General features: G+C 45.0%; 1 protein-coding gene across 1 annotated transcript in view; it reads right to left on the bottom strand.

Moving 5' to 3' along the window:
* RHOT2 (ras homolog family member T2) overlaps nt 1-25,861 on the bottom strand; it is a 398,937-nt gene that overhangs the window by 265,878 nt on the left and 107,198 nt on the right. Inside the window, exons 6-7 of the mRNA XM_069210682.1 lie at nt 3,781-3,833; nt 2,618-2,726 (exon numbers count right to left, since the gene is read on the bottom strand). Of these exons, the coding sequence (XP_069066783.1) occupies nt 2,618-2,726; nt 3,781-3,833 (162 nt within the window). The remainder of the gene's footprint in view (nt 1-2,617; nt 2,727-3,780; nt 3,834-25,861) is intronic.

The raw sequence follows: 25,861 nt of genomic DNA, 5'->3' as shown, positions 1-25,861 counted from the left end.
TGCGCTGTCTAAGTGAGACCTAAAAGAGTTTTTGTTGAAGTCAGGAGGGACTATCCTGTCCAATACTGGGTCTACCACCAGATTCTGATTACCGCCCATCATAGTGCTTGTGGATCCAAACTCTGCAACAACTCTGGATAATCAGTAGAGGAATTGGGGTCTCTGTGAGGAAGGGGCCTAAATGAAGCCGAAAAGGAAATAAATATATTTCTCCTACAGACCTTACCATATTTGTTGAACCCTACAGTGAACCGATTTTTTTCAGTAGTATTGGTATGCCATATTTAATTGAACTATTACTCGAGTTGCCATTCTTTCCAAATACAGAGGACATCACAGTGCTGCATAAAATATCACCCACTCGGTGCTGCTGCTACGATTGCTCTCCTCTGGCATTTTTTTCCTTCCGGGCTTGCTCCTGCGCTGTGTCTTTACGCGTAGCTAAGGTGAGAGGTGACTGACTTTTTACACTGTAACACCAGTTTGTTAAGCATTAGATGAACAATGAGGTGACCTCATTCCCTCTCCAGTTCTGACTGAGGCACTGTAATACAGAACTGTGCAAACACTAGCACAGACCAATGGAATGGTGCTCAAGGCCTACCAACCACCCGGAGACATAAATGGGAACTGTCTCTTCATTGCAGCCAGGCCCCGCCTAGATCACATTACTCTTCATGTTTTCTTCTTCACCAACACGTATAAACCACTTTTACCAACAACTGTTTCAATCTACAATGTCCACATCCTCTCATCAGAAAAAAACAACACTTTTGTCAGCTTGTAGTTAGGCTTACCTGCTGCATCTCCTAAATATTTTCCAGCCAACCAATTAACATTTCCAATTAAAGACTGGGCTTGATCACTAGATTCATTCTCTTGAAGAGACCATGGATTATTTCAATCACCCCACATAACTAACAAATTCTACCTTCAGACGTTTAGACTTGTCAACCAACTGAACCGTAGCAAAATTACTTTGCTCCCCAAAATCTCTATCAGGCCCATTATATTCAGAGCCACCCAATGCCACGGTCTCTCTGGAAACATCACACTCTTCAATGGTTGGGTATTGGCACTTTACCACTAATTTCCAAACCACATACTCCTACCACAAATCTGACATGTTGATTCAAAGATGACCAGCAACTGAATTCCTTGAGCACTTTAAACTGTGACTCAAAAGACATAGATGAGCTAACACTTTCCTCAAATGTGCTAATGTCATCCTATTTAATAACATTTTAACCAACTCCGTTCATCTTTCACTACTGTATACCCCTTGAAATCACAAACATCATGGTGCCAGACATATTTTAGCAACTCCTTTAGCAATTTCAAATCTTTGTCAGTTTTGGTGGCCCATCTCCACTCATCCTTAACTATGGCAGAATCTTCCCTTGGCAAAAAGAAGCCACCTAACTTTACCAATACAAAAACTTACTTGGTCTAAAACATTATCCTCAATACCTGGCACAGCCACTCTTGACTGTCAATCTCTCTACCATTCGGAAAAAATATTCTTCTACAAATTGGCCAACCAGCAAACAATTTATGAAGTAAAAGGTAGGCCAGCCCAGTACACAGTCTATACCTTTTCTCATTCACATCTTCAACTGCTAAGATGACATTTCTTCTGCCCTCATTGGTTGTGGGATTTTGTGCAAATTTTAAATTTTTCTTGAATGTTCTTTTCAGATGTTTACACCAATAATTTATCCATTATGTACTCATCAAGCACAGGTGAATTTGCAATTTACAGGCAACCACCAAAATGCATCAGATAGTTGACAAATGTTTGATTTGGCACTCTGCTTTAGATAAGAACTTTCAACAATGCAAAATGATACCCTTTCTTAGGACAAAACAACACTTCAGCTGTTTCATGTACCAATCATACATTGCTATATCAGCAGCATCACCTGCAGGCTCCAACACTAACTTTGATTGGATAACAAAATAAAAAATAAATTTAAAAAAAGCAGTCATCACTTTCACTCTGAATGTTGCCTCCAATTTATCACTCCTACTTCAAGAATTTAAGATATCTGCAATTGGCAAAGTACCAGAGGTTCAGTTCACTTTATACAAGCTTCCAGCTAAAACAGTATACGAATGAGCTTTTATTTCAAATTTCTGCGTACTTTACCCATGTTCCCCTTGATACTGTACAATTACAATTTGAACTAGAACTGGAAACATCAGAGAACCATCTTTCTGCAGCCAAAGCACCCAAGCACTACACCAAGTCACAATGATGAGTTGTAAACTCAGTTGTGTTGGTCAACTCTCACAAAACAGTTTTGTTCCCTATTTTAGTGAGCATCTCCCAACATACAGCCACAAATATGCACATGTGCACTTCTAGGTGTGCGCTCTTGATGTCACTGAAATAAAATCAATACAGCAATAAGCAAATTAAATATCAACAGTTTATTTAACCATAAATACTTCACTTGCACATACCTCACCGAAGAGGGCTCAAGCCGAACACATTCGATTTTCAGTCGTTCAAATATACATCAAGAACGATTACAACGTTACTTATGATGATGAAACGCCATTCCTATTACAACAAAAATGTTACATAAAACAGCTACAGTAAGCATTGTCTCACCTCCACACAGGTCTCAATCTCAGAGAACTGGTTCATGATGGGCAAAATGGCTTCCATGGAACTCCCAGACTGCAGATCTGACTTATTTCCCACCAGGATCACTGGCATTCTGAGGCGTGTTATAAGAGGGAAGGTCAATGTATTACCAGATATGGAAAAACAAAAAGCATTAACACCTATTCTTCTGTGGGTAAAGGAGGATGGTTCTTTCTTTACAGGAAAGCAAGCATTCTTCATAAAACATGAAAATACAGACTGCACAATGAAGACAATACAATTTGTAAACATCAGAATACATCGCTGGGACTGCATAGAGTGTTTTTCTAGGATTACAAGAGGGTGCTATATCATTGGAACACCATTGTTTACTCAAGGCATTTCCTTTAAATGTCACTGTTGACAGAAGAAAACAAATGTTCAATGCAGCAGCAGAACTGTACGGAAAAAAGAATTTTGGTCTACTAGCTGATCAGTTCTAGTAAAAGTGTCTGGCTTTTCCCAGTTCACTGCCTTTCAGATCACCTGTGAAGACTCGAGAATAAAGCATCCATCGCTGTTAAGTCATACCCTAGTCACTAGGGCCTAGTGGAATGATCTGTGACTCCTCCAGGTAGGATTGTTTGCTTGCTGGAGCAGTTTGTTGTAGGAAATAAATCATGTTTTGGCACGGACTGTCCTTTAATTCATGAAGAAAAACCTACGGACAAATAATTTAACAATCTCTTTATTTCAGTCCTGCCATTCAGTGTGTTCAGTGCTCTTTCTGCTGGTATTTATAGGTTCAGAAAAATACTTTGCTTCGTTCAAATCAATTCTGTAGCTACTTTGAGGATGAATTTGCATGCGTCCTTAGTTTCATCTAACCCTTAAAAACTGATACAAGGTTTACCAAAAAATGGAGGGTTCATCTCACAGACTTCCCTTACAAAGGTCTGACTTCCATTCAGGAAAAAAATGTAATATCTTGGGACAAGGACAAAAGTTACTGGGTCTTAGCCTGGTTGTTGAGAATATTTTAAAAGACAAAGAAATTGATATATGAGCAATATGTACTTGAAAACAGTGGTGTATTACTACAGTATCATTCTACTTACTTTGTTATTGTATTCCCTAAAAACACCCTTTTCATTAAGAACCAAGAGTCTGTGACTTCCACATCATACCTGGAATCCTTCTCTGCTCCTCCATTCACCAACGGAATCCACTTTGAGCTGATCTGAAAAAGGAAGCATCATTGTTAACCACCTAACAAAGAGATAATATATGCAGATTAGTGAAGTTGCATTTGAAGTAAATGTATCTGGGAAGGACTGCATGTAGCACTTGAGAGCCATACACAGGATTAGTAGCATCTGTTATGAGCAACACTCAGTCAAAGTGCTCCAATATGTTCACACTAACATCACATGGTTTGACACTGTCAGGTCAACTGCATCTAAATTACTAAATGATGCCCTTGTCACTGAGCCCCTGGCCAGACTCATACACAGTGATGCGCAGATACAGGGATGGTAGTGGGATATGGGACATGATGACCAGATTGCATTGTATGCCGACGATGTCCTTCTATTCCTTTCCAAACCTGAGGAGACCGGACCACGCTGCCTTAGTCTCCTTCAGCTTTAGGCAGTGGACTCTGGTCTGCAGGTTAACCATGCAAAGTCAGTCCTGGTTCCTCTTCATCCCTCTTGTGTGTTGAGTGGCAGGATAACATACCAGTGCAGCGTCTGAGGTTACGCTATTTGGGCATTCATGTTGCTCTCCATCCTGAGATGGCATAGAGCCTTAATTTTACCCCACTGATCTGAAAGGTGAAGGCAGACCTGAAAAAATGACAACTACCTCCCACTCAATGTGATGGGATTGACTGTTCAATATAAAATAAATCTCCTGACAAAGTTTTTATATCTTTCCCAAAACTTCCAGCAATTTATACCTCAGCTGTGGTTCAGAGAGATAGACTCCCTGGCGACGTCCTTTCTCTGGCACAAGTCCAGGCCCCAGCTGGCTCATGCAAAGTGTCAACGAATACCTTATAATGGCCCGTTGGGCAGGGCTAATATATATTTCTACTACTTAGCGTCTCAAACCCGGATTATAAATGACTATCTTAATGGGAGGTGGTCAGACCCAGTGTAACCTCACTGGGGTTCGAAGGCATGCTGAGTATGACATATAGCGCCCGTCTCCCGAAACCCTTCCACATGTGACCCGAATGTTTTTTCTTAGCTGGCGTGCTGAGATCCGGCATTCCAACTTGGACTGCAAACTCATTCAACAAACCTCTTTGTGGAGGGAAGGTGGTTGCATGAAACTGCTGGCCTGGAGGAATTTCTTCATTGGGATAACATGCATTTTCTTAGGGGTGATGTTTGGTCTGGCACCTGGATGTGTTCTTTTCAAGAACTTCAGTCTACATATGCCCTATCACATACCCAATTTCATAAATACCTTCCACTGTGGCACACGCTAAGGACACACATTCTCCCGGGCACAGAACTCCCTGAATTCTGTCCCCTAGAGGCAAAAATCTTGATGGGTGCATTGTTGGAGGGAGACATTTATTTCAGATTTATCGCTCACTGGTCCTTAACATGCTTGACACGCTGACACACCGGCAGACTCAATGGGAGGGGTGGGGCAGTTGGAAGATGACAAGTGGCATGATGCTGTGATGGCCCCCTGCACTATCACAATTTCCTCTATGCTATGGCTGGTCCAGACACATTACCTGTTTCAGAGGACCAGTAAGGGGCAGTCAACTACATCTCAATCGATACTAAGGAAGGAACACATTCTTGGCTCATTAAGAAATCCTCCCCAGGTCAACTTCAAGAAACCCAGACGAACACCATCTTCAAAATGACTTCATTCCTGTCCTTCAACTTATTTCCCGGAATGATACAGGAATTTGGACCAAAATAGAAGATGAAGACTGGGGGCTGTTTATTGGCAGTTTTGATCTTTGTTTACTCCAAGAGACCTGGGCCCTCATCCAAATTCATAGGCAGGGTTACGCAACGCAGAGTATTGAAGCAAAGTAAGCTACAGCAGGCAAGCCTTCAGGGGAACTCATTATATGGTCCAAGATAACACTAAACTGTTGTTTAAAGAGAAACCATATTGATTCATGTGACCTTTTAGTTCTTAGTGTAATACCTCAACAGGCCCCCCCTTATTTGGTGAATAACACTTTTAATAAGTCAAGTCCCTTTACCAAACCCTCCCATACCTTACCAATTTTAAATCCTTTTTTGGTTGACCTTGATCCCAGTCATCGTGTCATTATTTCAGGTGATTTTAAAACGTGTTTTGAACCATATGCCCGTTTTTTTGGACCTCATCAAGGACAAAGACATTGAGTAAACCCTTATCTTGCAAATCTCCTAAAATGAGTTCTGCAACACTCCAGGGTATTGATAGAATAGTTTCACATGGTCTGAGGCCAGGAAAAGGGGGATTCCCTTCAGATAATGTTCCTAGATCTACATTAGGAAAAGGAGACTACAAAAGGCATATCGATTTTATATTACTGGAAGTGAGAGTTTGGTATCAGATAAAAGATATGACAGTTACTGATCGTTATGATAGCGACCATTTTCGAATCACATTGATTTGAGAGAGGGCACATACTATGACAAGCGAGAGCCTAGATGCACATGTATCATCTAACCCCGTTGAGATTAGCAATAATAAGAATAGTGTGAAATGGGACGGGGGGGTCCTTCCCAGCTCAAGAAAATCTATATCTGAAATTTCTGCAATTGTAGTTGATGAACTCCAAGCCTTTGAGAGTCAAAAATGATTCCCTTCACAGATAGTGGAAGTGCACAAAATCTTTTTTTTTTTTAAATGAGCAATATATTTGTGAAAGATTGCAATGGTGGATGGTGGGATTCGGGAACTGAGAGCAGATGAGTGGTTCAACCAATCTTGTAAAATAGCTAAAAACAAAAGCACTGGTCACTGCCCAAAAAGGTAAACCAAGGATGCTAATTATTTTAGCTAAACAAGAGTATAATAGGGTTATTAAAGCCAGCAAGGTCCAATTAGAGGCTAATATTTGGGACAATTTGCTAGAAGCAGAAAGGCTTAGAGACAGCAAGAGCTTCTGGTATTTGATCCCACATAATGGGCATAGTGGTCCAGCTCACCCCGATTGCCATATTGCACTGGATGTTTGGATTAAGCACTCCTCAGCCCTCTATGGAGATAAAAACATGTGTAGTGCTTTACCTTTTTCTGACGATATTTTGTTACGGTCAAAAACTCCTTGAGGTTTGTCTAATTCTCTTTTTTGCAAATAATATTGTTAGACCTGACAGCCTTAGGGTAGTCACCCCTAACTTTTTGCCTGCCTCCCTCCACTTTGTGGACACTGTTTTTGCTGGTTTTTAGACTCTGCGCACTTTACCACTGCTAACCAGTGCTAAAGTGCATATGCTCTCTCCCTTAAAACATGGTAACCTTGAATCATACCTGATTGGACTATTAATTTATTTATAAGTCCCTAGTAAGGTGCACTTTATGTGCATAGGGCTGGTAAATTAAATACTACTAGTGGGCCAGCAGCACTGGTTGTGCCACCCACTTAAGTAGCCCCTTTTCCTCGTCTCAGGCCTGCCATTGCAAGGCCTGTGTGTGCAGTTTCACTGCCACCTCGACTTGGCATTTAAAAGTACTTGCCAAGCCTAAGAACTCCCCTTTTTCTACATATAAGTCACCCTTAATGTGTGCCCTAGGTAACCCCTAGAGCAGGGTGCTGTGTAGGTAAAAGGCAGGACATGTACCTGTGTAGTTGTATGTCCTGGTAGTGTTAAACTCCTAAATTCGTTTTTACACTACTGTGAGGCCTGCTCCCTTCATAGGCTAACATTGGGGCTGCCCTCATACACTGTTGAAGTGGCAGCTGCTGATCTGAAAGGAGCAGGAAGGTCATATTTAGTATGGCCAGAATGGTAATATAAAATCCCGCTGACTGGTGAAGTCGGATTTAATATTACTATTCTAGAAATGCCACTTTTAGAAAGTGAGCATTTCTTTGCACTTAAATCCTTCTGTGCCTTACAATCCACGTCTGGCTGGGCTTGGCTGACAGCTCCTTGTGCATTCACTCAGACACACCCCAAACACAGGGTACTCAGCCTCACTTGCATATATCTGCATTTTGAATGGGTCTTTCTGGGCTGGGAGGGTGGAGGGCCTGCTCTCACACAAAGGACTGCCACACCCCCTACTGGGACCCTGGCAGACAGGATTGAACTGAAAGGGGACCAAGTGCACTTCTTAGCCACTCTTTGAAGTCTCCCCCACTTCAAAGGCACATTTGGGTATAAAACAGGGCCTCTGCCCTACCTCATCAGACACTTGCTGGAGAAGAAACTTGAACCAGAAACTACATCCTGCCAAGAAGAACTGCCTGGCTGCTCAAAGGACTCACCTGTCTGCTTTCTACAAAGGACTGCTGCCTTGCTGTTGGCCTGCTGCCTTGCTGAACTCTTGTCTGGCTGTGAAAGTGCTCTCCAAGGGCTTGGATAGAGCTTGCCTCCTGTTCCCTGAAGTCTCAGGACCAAAAAGACCTCTCTCTTTCACTTGGACGCTCCATGCGCCGAACATTTCGACGCACAGCTTTTTCCGCGGCGAGAAAAACGCCACACACCGAAGCGACGCTCTTGGGACGACCGAAAATCCGACGCACGGCTTCGCAAGGACAACGCCGCCCGACCTCTAGAGGAGAAATCGACGCGACGCCTGCCATGAGATCGTAATTTCGACGCGCAGCCCCGCAGAACGACGCGCAGCCGGAAAACAAGCAGGAAAATCCACGCACAGACCCGGGACATCTAGTAATCCCCGTGATCCCCGTGATCCACGAAAAGACACTGTCCGCGCGCCAGAAAACGACGCACGACTTCGCCGCGTGGAAAATAACGACGCAAGTCCGTGTGTGCTGGGGAGAAATCGACGCACACACCCTTTTTCCAAGCACCTCTTCTTTTGTGGCCCTCTGAGGAGATTTTTCCACTCCAAACCAGGTACTTGTGCTTGAAAGAGACTTTGTTTATATTCTAAAGACTTAAGACACTGTATATCACTTTTCAGTGATATCCCTACAATTTCCCATTGCAAACTTTATTCTTTTTGACCTACAATTATCCAGATAAATACTATATATTTTTCTAAACACTGTGTGGTGTATTTTTGTGGTGCTATATGGTGGTATTGTATGATTTATTGCACAAAAACTTTACACATTGCCTTCTAAGTTAAGCCTGACTGCTCGTGCCAAGCTACCAGAGGGTGGGCACAGGATAATCTTGGATTGTGTGTGACTTACCCTGACTAGAGTGAGGGCTTTTGCTTGGACAGGGGGTAACCTGACTGCCAACCAAAAACCCCATTTCTAACATTGGTGATCAGCGGTGAGGATAGGACTTGTATTTGTGCAGTGACATACAGTAGCTAAGTATTTCACTACCTACCCACAGTTGAAGGTCAACTTGGTTTTTATCTCTTTTTGCAAATCCGTTTTTTTTCCTGACAATTTTCAAAAACTAAATCCTCACTCAACATGTCTCTGACTGGGTCTCAGACAGGGGACTTTGACCTAGTCCAGTTGGATACATATACGGTCAAACAACTAAGAGGATTCTGCAGGGCATTGAGGGTACCCACCCAAGGGGCCTCCAGAAAGGAGGACTTTCAAGTGGCGCTGAGGGCCTGGGCAGAAGCCCATTTAGAGGATGATGAGGAAGAGGAGCCAGAAAATGGCCCCTCAGAGGAATTTTTACTATCTGTGGATGGTGTTACCACTGCAATTGTGCCCCCTTCCAGACCAGGGAGCAGTGTCTCTGTGCAAAGCCTGACCGCAGAGGAAAGGAGAGAAGAAAGGGAGTTTCAATTGCAAATGGCAAAACTGAAAATTGAGGCTCAACAGGAGGAGAGAAGGGCAGAAAGAGCAGCCAAGCAAGCTGGAGCAGAAAGAGCAGCCAAGTAAGCTGAGGCTGAAAGAGCAGCCAAACAAATTGAAGCCGAAAGAGAAACCAAACAGGTGGAGGCTGAGAGAGCTTTGGCTGAAAAAAAACTATTGTTGGCTCATGAACTGAGTCTCAAGGAGCTGGAGATCAAGGCAAGACAGTCTGAATCCAGCAATAATGGTGGCAGCATACTGACAGGACCTGCTGTCGAAAAGAAGGTTTGTATACCCAAAAATGTGGTGCCCAGTTTTGTGGTGGGAGATGACATAGATAAATGGTTAGCTGCGTATGAAGTTGCACTAAGGGCTCATGAGGTTCCTGAAGGGCAATGGGGGGTAGCTATGTGGGGTTATGTACCGCCATTGGGGAGGGATACACTCCTCACATTGGATCAACCTGATCAAAACACATACCCACTTCAGAAAGCCACTTTACTTGCCAAGTTTGGGCTGACCCCGGAGGGATACCGTCAGAGGTTCAGGGACAGCACCAAACAAACCACACAAACATGGGTAGATTTCTTTGACTTCTCCAGTAAGGCACTGAATGGATGGGTGCGGGGCAACAAAGTAGCTGATTATAAAGGTTTATATGACTTGATTCTAAGAGAGCATATGCTTAATACTACTTATACAGAGTTGCGCCAGCACTTAGTGGATAGCAAGCTGACTGATCCCAGGAAGCTTGCTGAGGAGGCGAACCTCTGGGTTAGCACCAGAGTGTCCAAGAAGGTACCTGGGGGGGGACTCCCACAAAGGTAGTCAGGGTTCCTAACAGAAGAAAGAGGGGGAGATAAACTTGCAGATAAGGAACTCTCCAAAGGCCCCCAAAAGAATTCCCAGTGAGGGGGTCGCAACCCTTCCTTTTCCAAATTTGGGAAAAAGCCAGGGACATACGACAGGACAGGGAAACCTAACCCCAAATGCATGGAGTGTTACCAGTATGGTCACTATAAAGGCGATCCCCAGTGCCCCAAGAGGGCACCGTCCACTACCGGACAGGCACCTGGGTTGACTAGTGTAGCGCTCGGGGGGGAGATGGACACAGATAGCTTTGGGGAACAGGTAGAGATTTCCCTAGTGTCCCTGGGAGAAGGAGAAATGGTGCCCAAGGTCCACATGCCCAAAAATACTTCCAAGTACCGGCAGTGGGTCACCATTGATGGGCAGAAGGTGGAGGCTCTGCGTGACACAGGAGCCAGTATGACTACTATCAAGAGTCAGCTGGTGTCAACAGAGCAGATAGTACCTAATACATTCCACCAGGTCATAGTCGCTGACAATCGCGAGAGTCACCTACCGGTGGCTCTGGTTCCCTTTGAGTGGGGGGGGGGGGGGGTCTCCGGTACTCTGAAAGTAGCTGTGAGTCCTGCCATGCCTGTAGATTGTCTGTTAGGCAATGATCTTGAGCATACTGCTTGGAAAGAAGTGGAGCTCAAGTCTCACCTGGAGATGTTAGGGTTACCTGAGTGGGTCTGCATGACCACACGGTCCATGGCTGACCGAGAGGGAAGTCAAGGGCGTCTGGAGCCTGGAACGATGGCCCAGAGAGCTGCCAAGAGGAGGGACCAGGGGCACGGGAAACCGGCCCCAGAAGTTCCCGCAGTGGCTGACGGGGCTTCTGAGGAGGAGGCTCCCGAGCCAACTGGGGAAGACATTGCCACCCTAGGTGACTTACCTGAGCTTGCTGGCTGGCAAGTTGAGGGTGGACCCACCAGGGAGAAATTCTGCAAGGCGCAGAAAGAATGTCCCACTCTAGAAGGTCTGAGGAAACAAGCCTCAAACCAGGCGGCAGGTGACACCTCTGGCGATCACCACCTATATTGGGAGAATGATCTCCTCTTCAGTGAGCTTAAGGTTCCGGCCTTTGGGGCAGCACGTACGCTGGTGGTCCCCCAATGTTACCGAACCTTCCTACTGGGTCTGGCTCACGACATTCCCCTGGCAGGACATTTGGGGCAAGGCAAGACCTTTGACAGGCTTGTCACCCACTTTTATTGGCCCAAAATGAGGACACACTCAGATAAATTCTGCAGATCTTGTCCTACCTGCCAGGCCAGTGGTAAAGCAGGAAAAAGGGTTAAAAGCCCCCTGATTCCACTTCCTGTCTTTGGCACCCCCTTTGAAAGGGTGGGCATTGACATTGTTGGTCCCTTGTACCCCAAAACTGCCTTAGGCAATAGGTTCATCCTGGTTTTGGTGGACCATGCCACCCGTTACCCAGAGGCAATCCCTCTGAGGACCGTAACTGCACCGGTGGTGACCAGAACTCTGATGGGGATATTATCCGTGTGGGATTCCCCAAGGAGATAGTGTCTGACAGAGGCGCTAACTTCATGTCTGCATACATGAAGTCTCTGTGGGATGCGTGTGGTGTAACCTACAAGTTCACCACACCCTATCACCCCCAGTCTAATGGTCTTGTGGAGAGATTCAACAAGACCCTGAAAGGCATGATTGGTGGCCTCCCTGAGGCCATGAGGCGTAAGTGGGACGTCCTCTTACCATGCCTTCTCTTTGCTTACAGAGAGGTCCCCCAGAGGGGGGTAGGGTTCAGTCCCTTTGAGCTTCTCTATGGGTACCCTGTCAGGGGACCCTTAAGCATTGTCAAGGAGGGATTGGAGAAAGCTCCAAAGGCACCCCCCTCAGGACGTGGTCAGCTACATGTTGGCCCTCCGCAACCAGATGACCCTCTTCTGGAAAGAGGCCCAAAGTAACCTTGAGGCCAGTCAAGAGGTAATGAAACACTGGTATGACCAGAAGGCCACCCTGGTAGAGTTTCAACCTGGAGACAAAGTGTGGGTAATGGAGCCAGTAGAGCCTAGAGCTCTCCAGGACCGCTGGTCTGGCCCATTTGAAATCAAGGAGCGGAAAGGGGAGGCCACTTACCTAGTGGACCTCCAAACCCCTAGGAATCCCCTAAGGGTGCTCCATGTGAACCGACTAAAGGCTCATTTTGAGAGGTCGGAGATCAACATGCTTCTGGTCACAGATGAAGGAATGGAAGAGGAGAGTGAATCTCTCCCCGACCTCCTCTCTGCCCAAGAAGGTGATGGGTCAGTAAGCGGGGTCATTCTTTCTGACTCCCTGACTCTAAACCAGAAAGGAGACTGCTATGAACTGTTGGAGCAGTTCTCCCCCCTGTTCTCCCTTACTCCTGGACTGACCCACCTCTGTGTTCATGATATTGACACCGGTGACAGTCTCCCTGTGAAGAACACAATTTACAGGTTGTCGGATAAGGTGAAGGCCAGCATCAAGGAGGAGGTCTCCAAGATGTTGACTCTAGGGGTTATCGAGAAATCCAGTAGTCCCTGGGCCAGCCCAGTGGTGTTGGTCCCTAAGGCTACTGCCCCAGGTGCGAAGCCAGAACTCCGGTTCTGTGTGGACTACCGGGGTCTCAACTCAGTCACACGGACTGATGCTCACCCCATCCCTCGAGCTGATGAGCTCGTTGACAGGCTGGGCGCTGCCAAGTTCCTGAGTACGTTTGATCTTACTTCGGGGTACTGGCAGATCGCCCTGACTAAGGGGGCTAAGGAAAGATCCGCATTTTCAACCCCTGATGGCCATTACCAGTTCCGGGTGATGCCATTTGGATTGAAAAATGTCCCTGCTACCTTCCAACGGTTGGTTAACGGGGTCCTAGCTGGCAAGGATGCCTTCTGTGCAGCCTACCTGGATGACATAGCTGTCTACAGTTCCAGCTGGGAGGAACACCTGCTTCACCTCAAGGAGGTGCTTCAGGCCCTGCAACAGGCAGGCCTGACCATCAAGGCTAGTAAGTGCCAGATTGGGCAGGGTTCCGTGCTGTACTTGGGACACCTAGTGGGTGGTGGCAAGGTGCAGCCACTCCAGGCCAAGATTGAAACTATCAAGGCCTGGCAACCACCGCGAACGCAGACTGAGGTGAGAGCCTTTTTAGGCCTCACAGGATACTACCGCAGATTTGTCAAGGGCTATGGTACCATTGTATCACCCTTGACAGAACTCACTTCCAAGAAACAACCTAGGTTGGTGAATTGGACAGAGGCTTGTCAGAAAGCCTTTGACGCCCTGAAGGAAGCCATGTGCACGGGCCCCGTGCTCAAGGCCCCTGACTACTCCCAGGAATTTATCGTGCAGACAGACGCTTCAGAGCATGGCATAGGGGCAGTCCTAGCACAGCTAAATGAGGAGGGCCGAGATCAACCGGTAGTCTTTATTGGCAGAAGGCTATTACCACGGGAACAGAGGTGGAGTGCTATTGAGAGAGAAGCTTTTGCTGTGGTCTGGGCACTGAAGAAGCTAAGACCCTACCTGTTTGGGACTCACTTCCGGGTTCAGACAGACCACAGGCCCCCTCAGATGGCTCATGCAGATGAGGGGTGAGAATCCAAAACTCTTGAGGTGGTCCATTTCCCTACAGAGGATGGACTTTACGGTGGGACATCGCCCAGGGGTTGACCACGCCAATGCTGATGATCTCTCCAGGTACTTCCGCCTTAGCGATGAGAGCCCCCAGGAGGTCGGGTAGCTCTCCCCACTTTCAGCTGGGGGGACACATGTTAGACCTGACAGCCTTAGGGTAGTCACCCCTAACTTTCTGCCTGCCTCCCTCCACTTTGTGGACACTGTTTTTGCTGGTTTTTAGACTCTGCGCACTTTACCACTGCTAACCAGTGCTAAAGTGCATATGCTCTCTCCCTTAAAACATGGTAACCTTGAATCATACCTGATTGGACTATTAATTTACTTATAAGTCCCTAGTAAGGTGCACTTTATGTGCATAGGGCTGGTAAATTAAATGCTACTAGTGGGCCAACAGCACTGGTTGTGCCACCCACTTAAGTAGCCCCTTTTCCTTGTCTCAGGCCTGCCATTGCAAGGCCTGTGTGTGCAGTTTCACTGCCACCTCGACTTGGCATTTAAAAGTACTTGCCAAGCCTAAGAACTCCCCTTTTTCTACATATAAGTCACCCTTAATGTGTGCCCTAGGTAACCCCTAAAGCAGGGTGCTGTGTAGGTAAAAGGCAGGACATGTACCTGTGTAGTTATATGTCCTGGTAGTGTAAAACTCCTAAATTCGTTTTTTCACTACTGTGAGGCCTGCTCCCTTCATAGGCTAACATTGGGGCTGCCCTCATACACTGTTGAAGTGGCAGCTGCTGATCTGAAAGGAGCAGGAAGGTCATATTTAGTATGGCCAGAATGGTAATACAAAATCCTGCTGACTGGTGAAGTCGGATTTAATATTACTATTCTAGAAATGCCACTTTTAGAAAGTGAGCATTTCTTTGCACTTAAATCCTTCTGTGCCTTACAATCCACGTCTGGCTGGGCTTGGTTGACAGCTCCTTGTGCATTCACTCAGACACACCCCAAACACAGGGTACTCAGCCTCACTTGCATACATCTGCATTTTGAATGGGTCTTCCTGGGCTGGGAGGGTGGAGGGCCTGCTCTCACACAAAGGACTGCCACACCCCCTACTGGGACCCTGGCAGACAGGATTGAACTGAAAGGGGACCTGGTGAACTTCTTAGCCACTCGTTGAAGTCTCCCCCACTTCAAAGGCACATTTGGGTATAAAACAGGGCCTCTGCCCTACCTCATCAGACACTTGCTGGAGAAGAAACTTGAACCAGAAACTACATCCTGCCAAGAAAAACTGCCTGGCTGCTCAAATGACTCACCTGTCTGCTTTCTACAAAGGACTGCTGCCTTGCTGTTGGCCTGCTGCCTTGCTGAACTCTTGTCTGGCTGTGAAAGTGCTCTCCAAGGGCTTGGATAGAGGTTGCCTCAGGAAGTCTCAGGACCAAAAAGACTTCTCTCTTTCACTTGGACGCTCCGTGCGCCGAAAATTTTGACGCACAGCTTGTTCCGCGGCGAGAAAAACACCGCACAACGACGCAATGCTCTTGGGACGACCGAAAATCCGACGCACGGCTTCGCAAGGACAACGCCGCCCGACCTCTAGAGGAGAAATCGACGCGACGCCTGCCGTGAGATCGTAATTTCGACGCGCAGCCCCGCAGAATGACGCGCAGCCAGAAAACAAGCAGGAAAATCCACGCACAGACCCGGGACATCTAGTAATCCCCGCGATCCACAAAAAGAGACTGTCCGCGCGCCAGAAAACGACGCACGACTTCGCCGCGTGGAAAATAACGACGCAAGTCTGTGTGTGCTGGGGAGAAATCGACGCACACACCCTTTTTCCAAGCACCTCTTCTTTTGTGGCCCTCTGAGGAGATTTTTCCACTCCAAACCAGGTACTTGTGCTTGAAAGAGACTTTGTTTATATTCCAAAGACTTAAGACACTGTATATCAATTTTCAGTGATATCCCTACAATTTCCCATTGCAAACTTTATTCTTTTTGACCTACAATTATCCAGATAAATATTATATATTTTTCTAAACAGTGTGTGGTGTATTTTTGTGGTGCTATATGGTGGTATTGTATGATTTATTGCACAAATACTTTACACATTGCCTTCTAAGTTAAGCCTGACTGCTCGTGCCAAGCTACCAGAGGGTGGGCACAGGATAATCTTGGATTGTGTGTGACTTACCCTGACTAGAGTGAGGGCTTTTGCTTGGACAGGGGGTAACCTGACTGCCAACCAAAAACCCAATTTCTAACAAATATGATCTATAAATAAACAATAGCAAATCAAAATGCATGGTTTTCGATGCATGTTAAAAAAAACAAAAAAAACAAGAGAAACATTTTGTTAGAGGGAGTGATTTTGGAAAGGGTCCATGAGTTCGATTGCTTGGGCGCCAGAGTCGAGGACTCCCATAGACAGGTAGCTCAAATTGAGAAAAGCACTCGCTTTGATATTAAAACAAAGAGCGGGAACCATGCTAAGACTTGTAACCGGGGCGCCCACCTTTTCAATCTCCACCTAGCCCCCACATGGAAATACATAAGGTTTAAACTTGTGGGGTAGCCCTTTATGGGGCTGATTTATGGGGCCACTGCAATTTAGACATCCTAGAGAAGGCAGAGAAGGTTTTTATAAAGTCCCTCTTAAGGGTCCCAGCCAGTGCGCCAACATTACCCATTCGGTTAGATTTAGAGTTGGGGTCAATTTCTAACATTGCTGTCCTGAGACCCATCCAAAAATGGGTAAGATTCTGGCCTACAGAGGGGCTAGAACCCTACAGGACTTGGATCAAATGTGTATTAGATTATCATTCTGTGGTTAAAATTCCTAGCTTGGTTAGGTAAGTTGGGCGTACAGGACTTTTGGGTATATCCTACTTCCCTTTTCCGAGATGCCAATGAAAAATTGAGAGAGTCATTCTGGAACTGTGTCCTAGAAACAAAAACCTCAGGAATTACCTAAGCAGCTTGAATTATTCTTTTTTATCGTTCAAGTGTGCTCTAGATTTTGAGCCATATTTAAACTTAGTCTCTAAACTTTCTGTACGTGCACTTTACGTAAAGTTTAGAGGGGATTTTACCACTAGCCTCTTTTACCTGCTTTTCGCCCAAAAACTGAGGCATGACAAATCTATGTCCAATGGGTTTTGAGACAGTTGAAAACATTGAACATGTTTTATTTTTTTGTAAGGCATATAGGCATACAGTTGCCCCTGTGCAAACTTTATGGATTTAGGAAACATCTCATAGCCTTGACGTTCACGACTGATTAAGCCCCTGTGCAAACTTTATGGATTTAGGAAACATCTCATAGCCTTGAGGGTGTGTAAAAATGACACAAGTGATCCCATTGTGTTTTCAGTTGCCAGTTATCTGTTGATAATATGGCATTTTAGATCTAATATTTTAACAAAGAAGAAAATATTTTTATTGTACTCCTTAGTCCAGCAAACTAAAAGCCATTTTTAATCAGGCTTGTCTTGTCTCAAATAAATTCATTTAGTGCATAGTGGGTGACATTTATGCTGGACTTAGCCCTTATGTTGGTTTTTTTGTTTTCAGGGATTGCTTTGTAGCTCCGGGATGAGCAACAACAATGTTCTTGAATCACTAGTTCTAAATGTTTTTTAAATATACTTGGTACAGTAAGTACTAAGGCACTTACTATGTTTAGTGGCTGCGGTTTGTTGCTAGTAATTCACATTTTTTATGAACTCATTAAAAGCACTGTTCAAATGTATTTTAAAGTAACAATTTGTTTTATATATTTTTATGAATGTACAATTGTGTAATTGTTGATTTTATTATTATTTGATATGAATGTCATATTTTATGCCTTTTATGGCTCAATGGAGCCAAAATAAAAGAATACTACTATTACCTGTACAGTGTCTACCTCACACCTCGCCATCTCCAAAATGCACACCTCCTTCCAAGTCCGACATGCCTCAGATGTCCATTTGCTCCAGCAGATTTCTATCATATGGCCTGGAATTGTCCTGTTATTATGAGTTACTGGATTACGGTGGCTAAAAAACTGCCAGAGGTGATGGGGTGGGAGGCTGAACTCTACCCGTGGTCACACCTCCTGGGCATCTTTGAGGGAAAGATGTGGGCACGAGGGCTGATCGAACACTGCTGGGGGTGCCAACCATGGTGGCAAAATGAGACATAGCAAGGAGATTGATGTCTTAGTGGCGTCACAGGGTGGACTGTTGCACCCGGCAGGAAATAATGGTGTATAAAGACAGAGGGTACCCAAGAAACATGCAAAGATCTAGAGTAAATGGTAGGACCACTTTGGGCTAGGCTTGTTATGGTAACTGAATAGGAGATACCTTCCCCAATATGTTTATTGTGGACTTGTTGCCTAGTCTAACAGTAATGCTATAATTTCCTCTGCTGATGACCAGTGACAGCTGGAAGAGGCGTGGAAAATTTTGTTGTTAAGAAATACAATAAAGTTGTTTATCAAAAAAAAGCTAAATGACACTGCTGAACCACTCTAAACTTCATCTCACTATCCTGACACACTTGCATGTCTTTGCAGCAGCAAGAATAAGGTGAAGTAAAAAATGTCTTCTCATTCCCAATATGCTCTTCTATATCAGGCAGTAACACAGGGCGAACTACGTGAAATTTAGCAACAGTGATCTTTACAGAGGGATAGTACATTCTTTCACTTTGATGCCTTTAAAATGATGTGGCAAGTTATTAGAGCAATATGACCATTCCTTAGAAGATGACGGCAAGAGCAGTTGTTTTGTTAAGAATGGAATGACCTAATGGCAAGAGCAGGAATGACATCTAATAATGGAAAACAATGGAAGCTGTGGAAAATGTGGCTTTTGTGCTTTTCAGTTTACCATGCTCAATCTGGAAATGAAACATGTTACCACAGTTAGATATCTAACAAACAATATTTTAAAATACTGTTATAATCAACCAGTCCAAGCAGTGCCTAAAAGCCTGCTCATCCCAGGGCAAGCTTTGTCTGAGTACACAAAGGCCCTCATTAGAACCTTGACGGTCGGTGATAAAGCGGCATTAATACCGCCAACAGGCCGACGGTAACAAAAATGGGATTATGACCATGGTGGAAACTGCTCACACAGACAGCCACTTTAACACACCGACCACCGCAGCGGTAGCAACAAGCACTGCAGCGGGAACAGCTAACAGCCAGACGGAAGACAATGTACCGCCCACTGTATTACAACAGGTCTATCTGCCTCCTTTTCCGGGGCGGTATCAATGACATCAAAAGCACGGTGGAAACAGTACACAGAAGGCAAAGGACTCTCCCCTGGAGACACAAGGAAGAACCACGCCGCCATGGATCCCGAGTTGCAGGTGTTCTCTAGGCTCGTCTATCTCCTTCACTATGAACACCAACACAGGTGAAGACGACTACTGTGAGTACTGCTGCCTAGCACACAGGGGAGGGGGGAGGAAAAAGAGAGTGACACACACATGCAACACGCAACACCCCCACCCCCAATACCATACACACAAACAGATGCAATAACATTACATATCCACCCCGTACCCCTCAGGAATAATGCAAGGACAAAAGGAATTGATTAAAGTGAGTGTAATAAGATAAAATCGTAGAAAATCGTGCTTCAAAATCAAAACAGTATGGAAAATGTCACTTACCCAGTGTACATCTGTTCATGGCATGTAGTGCTGCAGATTCAAATGCTATACATATCCCTTCCGAAATATAGTGTTGGGCTCGGAGTGTTACAAGTTGTTTTTCTTCGAAGAAGTCTTTTCAGAGAAACAGGATCGAGTAACTCCTCCTGTCGGTTCCATTGCGCATGGGCATCGACTCCACTGTTAGATTGTTTTCCCGCAGAGGGTGAAGAAAGGATTGATAGAGTATAGAGATATAAAGAGATGTCCATGCAAATGTAAATTTATATACATATGTACAAATGTCAGAAACTTAAACGACTACAGGCTTCCAGGGAGGAGAGAGGGTGCATGTGAATCTGCAGCACTACATGCCACGAACAGATGTACACTGGGTAAGTGACATTTTCCGTTCAATGGCATGTGTAGCTGCAGATGTAGAAAACTACAAAGCAGTTAGTCCTCCCAAAAAGCAGTGGCTAGCCTGTAGGTGTTGAAGATGTTTGGAATAAAGTCCTTAAGACAGCTTGGCCTAGCGTGGCTTGTTGCTGTGAGAACACATCAACACAGTAGTGTTTTGTAAATGTAAGAGGGGTTGACCATGTAGCTACTTTGCCTATGTCAACCGTTGGTACATTTTCTAAAAAAAGCCATTGTTGCATCTTTCTTTCTTCTAGAATGTGCTTTACGAGTGATCAAAAGTTGTCTCTTTGCTTTGATATAACATGTTTGTATACATCTAACAATCCATCTTGCAAAACCTTGTTTTGATATAGGATTTCCTGTATATGGTTGTTGAAAAGCAACAAAAAGTTGCTTTGTTTTCCTAAAATCTTTAGTTCTGTCTATATAGTAAATAGGAGCTCTTTTAAGATCTAATGTATGAAGAGTCTTTCTGCCACAGAATTTGGCTGTGGAAAGAAGACTGGCAATTCCATGGTTTGATTGATGTGAAACAGCGATACTACTTTTGGTAGAAATGTTGTATTTGTTCTTAGTACAACCTTATGTTTGTGAACTTGGAAAAAAGGTTCTTCAAGAGTGAAAGCTTGTATTTCACTAACTCTTCTTAAAGAAGTAATAGCCACAAGGAAGGCAACCTTCCATGTTAAAGATTTGAATTTGGCAAGAGTGCATGGGTTCAAAAGGTGGTCCCATGAGTCTGGTAAGTACAAATTTAAAATCCATGATGGAACAGGTGGTGTTCTCGGTGGAACGATGAGTTTTAATCCTTCCATGAGGAACTCAGAATAGAGAAATATGTTGAATAGTTTGTAAGTATGCAGATATTGCCGTAAGGTGTATTTTAATGGATGAAAAAGCCAAATTTGACTTCTGCAAATGAAGCAAATAGCATACAATATCTTGTATAGATGCTGTAAGTGGATCTATGGTTCTAGATTGACAATAGTAGATAAATATTTTCCACTTGTTCGCGTATCACTGTCTAGTAGTTGGTTTTTGTGCTTTTTTAATTACTTCCATACATTCTGATGGAAGATTTAAATAACCAAATTCTATGACTTCAGGAGCCAAATCAATAAATTGAGAGCAATGAGGTTTGGATGCCTGATTTGACCTTTGTTTTGTGTTAACAAATCTGGTCTGTTTGTGAGTTTGGCATGAGGTACTACAGATAGGACTAATATTGTTGTGTACCAAGGCTGGTGTGCCCATGTTGGTGCTATGAGTATCATGTTGAGTGCCATTTGACATAATTTGTTGACTAGAAATGGAAGGAGTGGGAGGGGGGAAAAACGTAAGCAAATATCCCTGATGAATTGATCCATAGAGCATTGCCCTTGGATGGGGAAGTGGGTGTCTGGATGCAAGGTTTTGTCATTTTGCATTTTTGCTTGTTGCGAATAGATCTATGTCTCATGTTCCCCACCGTTGAAAGTACTTTTGAAGTACTTGGGAGTGAATCTCCCATTCGTGTGTTTGTTGGTGATTTCTGCTGAGGAGACCTGCCAACTGATTGTCTATTCCTGGAACGTATTGTGCTAGTAGATAAATTTGATTGTGAATTGCCCATTTCCAAATTGTTTGGGATAGAAGGGACAGCTGAAATGAACGTGTTACTCCCTGTTTGTTGAGATAATACATGGTTGTCATGTTGTCTGTTTTTATGAGAACATTCTTCTATTTGAGAAGAGGTTGAAATGCTCTTAGGTCAAGGAACACAGCTAATAATTCTAAGTGGTTTGTGTGTAGCTGTTTCTGTTTGACATCCCATCGACCTTGAATGGTTTGATTGTTTAGGTGAGCTCCCCAACCGATCATTGATGCATCTGTTGTAATTATGGTCTGAGGCACAGGGTCTTGAAACGACCGCCCTTTCATTAAATTGCTGCAATTCCACCATTGAAGGGACATATGTGTTTGGCGGTCCATCAACACTAGATCTTGAAGTTGACCGTGTGCTGGTGACCATTGTTGTGCAAGGCACTGTTGTAAGGGCCTCATGTTTAATCTTGCACGTGGGACTATTGCTCTGCAAAATGCCATCATTCCTAGAATCTTCATGATAAATCTTACAGTGTATTGTTGATATGGCTGTATGAGTGGTACTACATTTTTGAAAGCTTGTATCCTTTGTATATCTGGATACGCTAGAGTTAGCTGAGTATTTAGGATAGCACCTAGATACTGTTGTACTTGTGCTGGTTGAAGGTGTGACTTTTGGTAGTTTATAGAAAACCCTAGTGTGTGCAGAGTTTCTATCACATAACGAGTACGTTTTTGGCATAGTGTATGATTGCTTGATTTTATTAGCCAATCGTCTAGATATGGAAAGACATGGATGTGTTGTCTTCTTAAGTATGCCGCTACTACTGCTAGACACTTTGTGAACACCCTTGGAGCTGTTGTTATCCCAAATGGCAACACTTTGAACTGGGAGAGTTTTCCTGCTATGACAAACCTGAGGTATTTTCTGTGAGCTGGGTGGATGGGTATGTGGAAATATATCTAGAGCAGTCATAAAATATTTTTTTTGCAGTAGTGGAATAACATCTTGCATAGTTACCATGTGAAAATGCTCTGACAAGGTGTATAGATTGAGGGGTCTGAGGTCTAATATGGGCCTGAGGACTATGAGGGGCCTGAGGACTAATATGGGCCTGAGGGTGCCATATATTTTGGGAATTAGGAAGTAAAGTGAGTATACTCCTGTTCCTTGTTGGGACTGTGGAACTAATTCTATTGCTTGTTTGAACAGCTGAGATTGTACCTCTTGTTGTAACAGAACTGTATGTTCGGGGGACAACTTATGATATCTTGGCAGAATGTTTGGAGAGGTGGTTATCAATTCTAGGCAATAGCCATTGCGGATAATTGATAATACCCAGTTGTCTGTGGTGATATTTTGCCAATGAGAGTGGAACTGCTGTAGTCTTCCCCCACAGGAGATGTCTAGAGTGGAAGGGAGGGAAGGAAGTCACTGTTTAAATTGTGTTGTTTGTTTAGAGGTTTGGAATTTACCTCTATTTCTAAAGTATTGACCGCTATATGATTCTCTAAACCCACCTTGTTGATACTGGGTTTCTTGTGGTTGCTTTGTTTGGGAGGTGGAAGCCTCTGAGGATTGTGGTTTAAAACCTCCTTGAAACTGTGGCCTGCGAAATGAACCTCTATATGGGGTGGTGTACAAAGCGCCCATTGCTTTTGCAGTATCTGAGTCCTTTCTCAGTTTTTCAAAAGTGGTGTCCACTTCTGGGCCAAAGAGGTGCTTTTTATCAAAAGGCATGTTAATTACAGCCTGTTGAATTTCTGGTTTAAAACCAGAGAAGCGCAACCATGCATGTCTTCTGATTGTGATGGCAGTGTTTACCCTCCTTGCAGCTGCATGAGCAGCATCAAGGGCAGATCTTAGTTGATTATTACTAATTGCTTGCCCCTCTTCTACTACTTGCTGTGCCCTCTTCTGGTGCTCTTTTGGGAGATGCTGTATAATATCCTGCATTTCATCCAAATGGGCCCTATCATAGCAGGCTAGAAGTGCCTGAGAATTTGCAATTCTCCACTGAACTGCTGCCTATGTAGCAACTCTTTTTCCCGCTGCGTCAAATTTTCTGCTCTCCTTATCAGAAGGAGGTGGATCTCCTGAAGACTGGCTATTTGCCCTCTTTCTTGCTTAACTGACCACCACTGAATCTGGAGGTACCTGGTGCCAGATGTACGAAATTCCGGCACTGCGACTTGCAAATTGCGAGTCTGAGCGACTTGCAATTTGTGAGTCGCAATGCCGGATGGTGTCCCTGACACCATCTGCGAGTCGCAAGGGGGTCGCAAAGGCCCACCTCATTAATATTAATGAGGTGGGTCGCAATTTGCAACCCCCTTGCGAGTCGCAGCACTCACAGGGATGGTGGCCTGCTGGAGACAGCAGACCACCATGTCTGTGACTGCTTTTTAAATAAAACATTTTTTTTTTTTTTTTGTAATGCAGCCCGTTTTCCTTAAAGGAAAACGAGATGCATTACAAAATGAAAAACTAAACGTTTCAGTTTCATTTTTTCAGAGAAGCTGCTCTGAAAAAATGTTTAAGGCCATTCACAAAGGGGAAGGGGTCCCATGGGTAACTGGTGGTAACTGCGAATTGCTTTGCGACCGCGTTCACGGTCACAAAGCAATCCTACATCGCGTTGCGACTCGCAAATAGGAAGGGGAACACCCCTTCCTATTTGCGACTCGCACTCCCATTTTGTGAGTCGGTAACCAGGTTACCGACTCGCAAAATGGGAATGGGCATCGCAATGTGGCTTTTGTGCCTAGCAAACAGTGATTTTCGCTGTTTGCGAGGCGCAAAAGCCTTATTACATCTGGCCCCTGGTGAGTAATATAATCTGGGTCCGAGGGTGCAGGCTTATACTTTTTATCGATTCTAGGTGTGATAATCCTAGCTTTTACAGGCTTGCTAAAAATTTGGTCTGCGTCTTTTACCATGCTTGGTAACATTGGGAGACACTAGTACTTGGAATGTGTAGAAGATAGTGTATTAAATCAGAAATCTTCTTCCAATGGCTCTGAATGCATGGTTACCCCATGATAAGCTGCTGCTCTGGATATGACCTGGTTGTATGCAGTGGTATCTTCTGGTGGAGATGGTTTTGATAGGTAAGTATCTGGGATGGGATCAGGGTCATAAAGATCCCATGGGTCTGCCGTATCACCCTGTGAATATAATTAATGTGTTGGAGAAGGCATTGGTGGTAGGTTGGTGTTAGGTGAGACAGACAATTGTGGAGAATGAAGAGAAGTATGAAGAGGTATTGGCTTCTCCTTTTGTTTTTGCACCTTTGCTGGTGGGTGTGCAGAGTCCAGTTCCTCTTGGAAAGCCAGCTTTCTTTTTGTTTTTAAAGGGGAAGTGCAAAGCCACAGTCTCTCTAGTGGATGGTTTGCCCACTGCTTGGTCGTGGGGAGTGCAAAGCCACAGTTCCTCAAGTGGGTGGTTTGCCCACTGCTTGGTCCTGGGGAGTGCAAAGCCACAGTCTCTCTAGTGGGTGGTTTGCCCACTGCTTGGTCCTGGGGAGTGCAAGGACACAGTTTCTCAAGTGGGTGGTTTGCCCACTGTTTGGTCCTGGGGAGTGCAAAGCCACAGTATCTCTAGTGGGTGGTTTGCCCACTGCTTGGTCCTGGGGAGTGCAAGGCCACAGTTTCTCAAGTGGGTGGTATGCCCACTCCATGGTCCTGGGGAGTGCAAGGCTACAGTCTCTCAAGTGGGTGGCTTCTCCACTGGTTCTGGAGGGGGCATTGGGCCCAGTGTGCTTCATCCTGGCAAGGAGGGGGTGAGTGGATGGCTTCTTCCACTGGTTCTGGAGGGGGCCTTGTGCCCAGTGTACTTCATCCTGGCAAGGATGCAGTGAGTCGATGGCTTCGTCCACTGGCTCTGGAGGTGGCCAGTGTGCTTCATGGAGGGTTGCTTCTTCCACTGGTTCTGGAGGGGGCTTTGTGCCATGTGATGCAGCACTTGGGGAGTGCAAGGTCACAGTCTCTCACCTGGGTGTCTCACCCACAGGATTTGCAGGGTCCAGGATGCACTACAGTCCATGGAGGCAGGATTACACACTGCCCGCCAGAGGTGACGGTTGCTCAGTGGTGGTGCTGGTAGTGGTGGTGGGAGGCTCCAGGCCTTCCCCTGCAGCCTCAGGCGGCTGCCCACTGGGGCTGCTTCTGCTGGCAGTGCTGCAGGCAGTGGTGCTGGTGTCAGGAATGCCAGTGGTGAGGGGAGGCTCCAGCCCTTCCCCTGCATCCTC

Source organism: Pleurodeles waltl, chromosome 10 (assembly GCF_031143425.1).
Source record: "Pleurodeles waltl isolate 20211129_DDA chromosome 10, aPleWal1.hap1.20221129, whole genome shotgun sequence".
Lineage (NCBI taxonomy): Eukaryota > Metazoa > Chordata > Amphibia > Caudata > Salamandridae > Pleurodeles > Pleurodeles waltl.
Note: the sequence above shows the minus strand (reverse complement) of the source record. Positions and strands in the feature narration are given on the sequence as shown.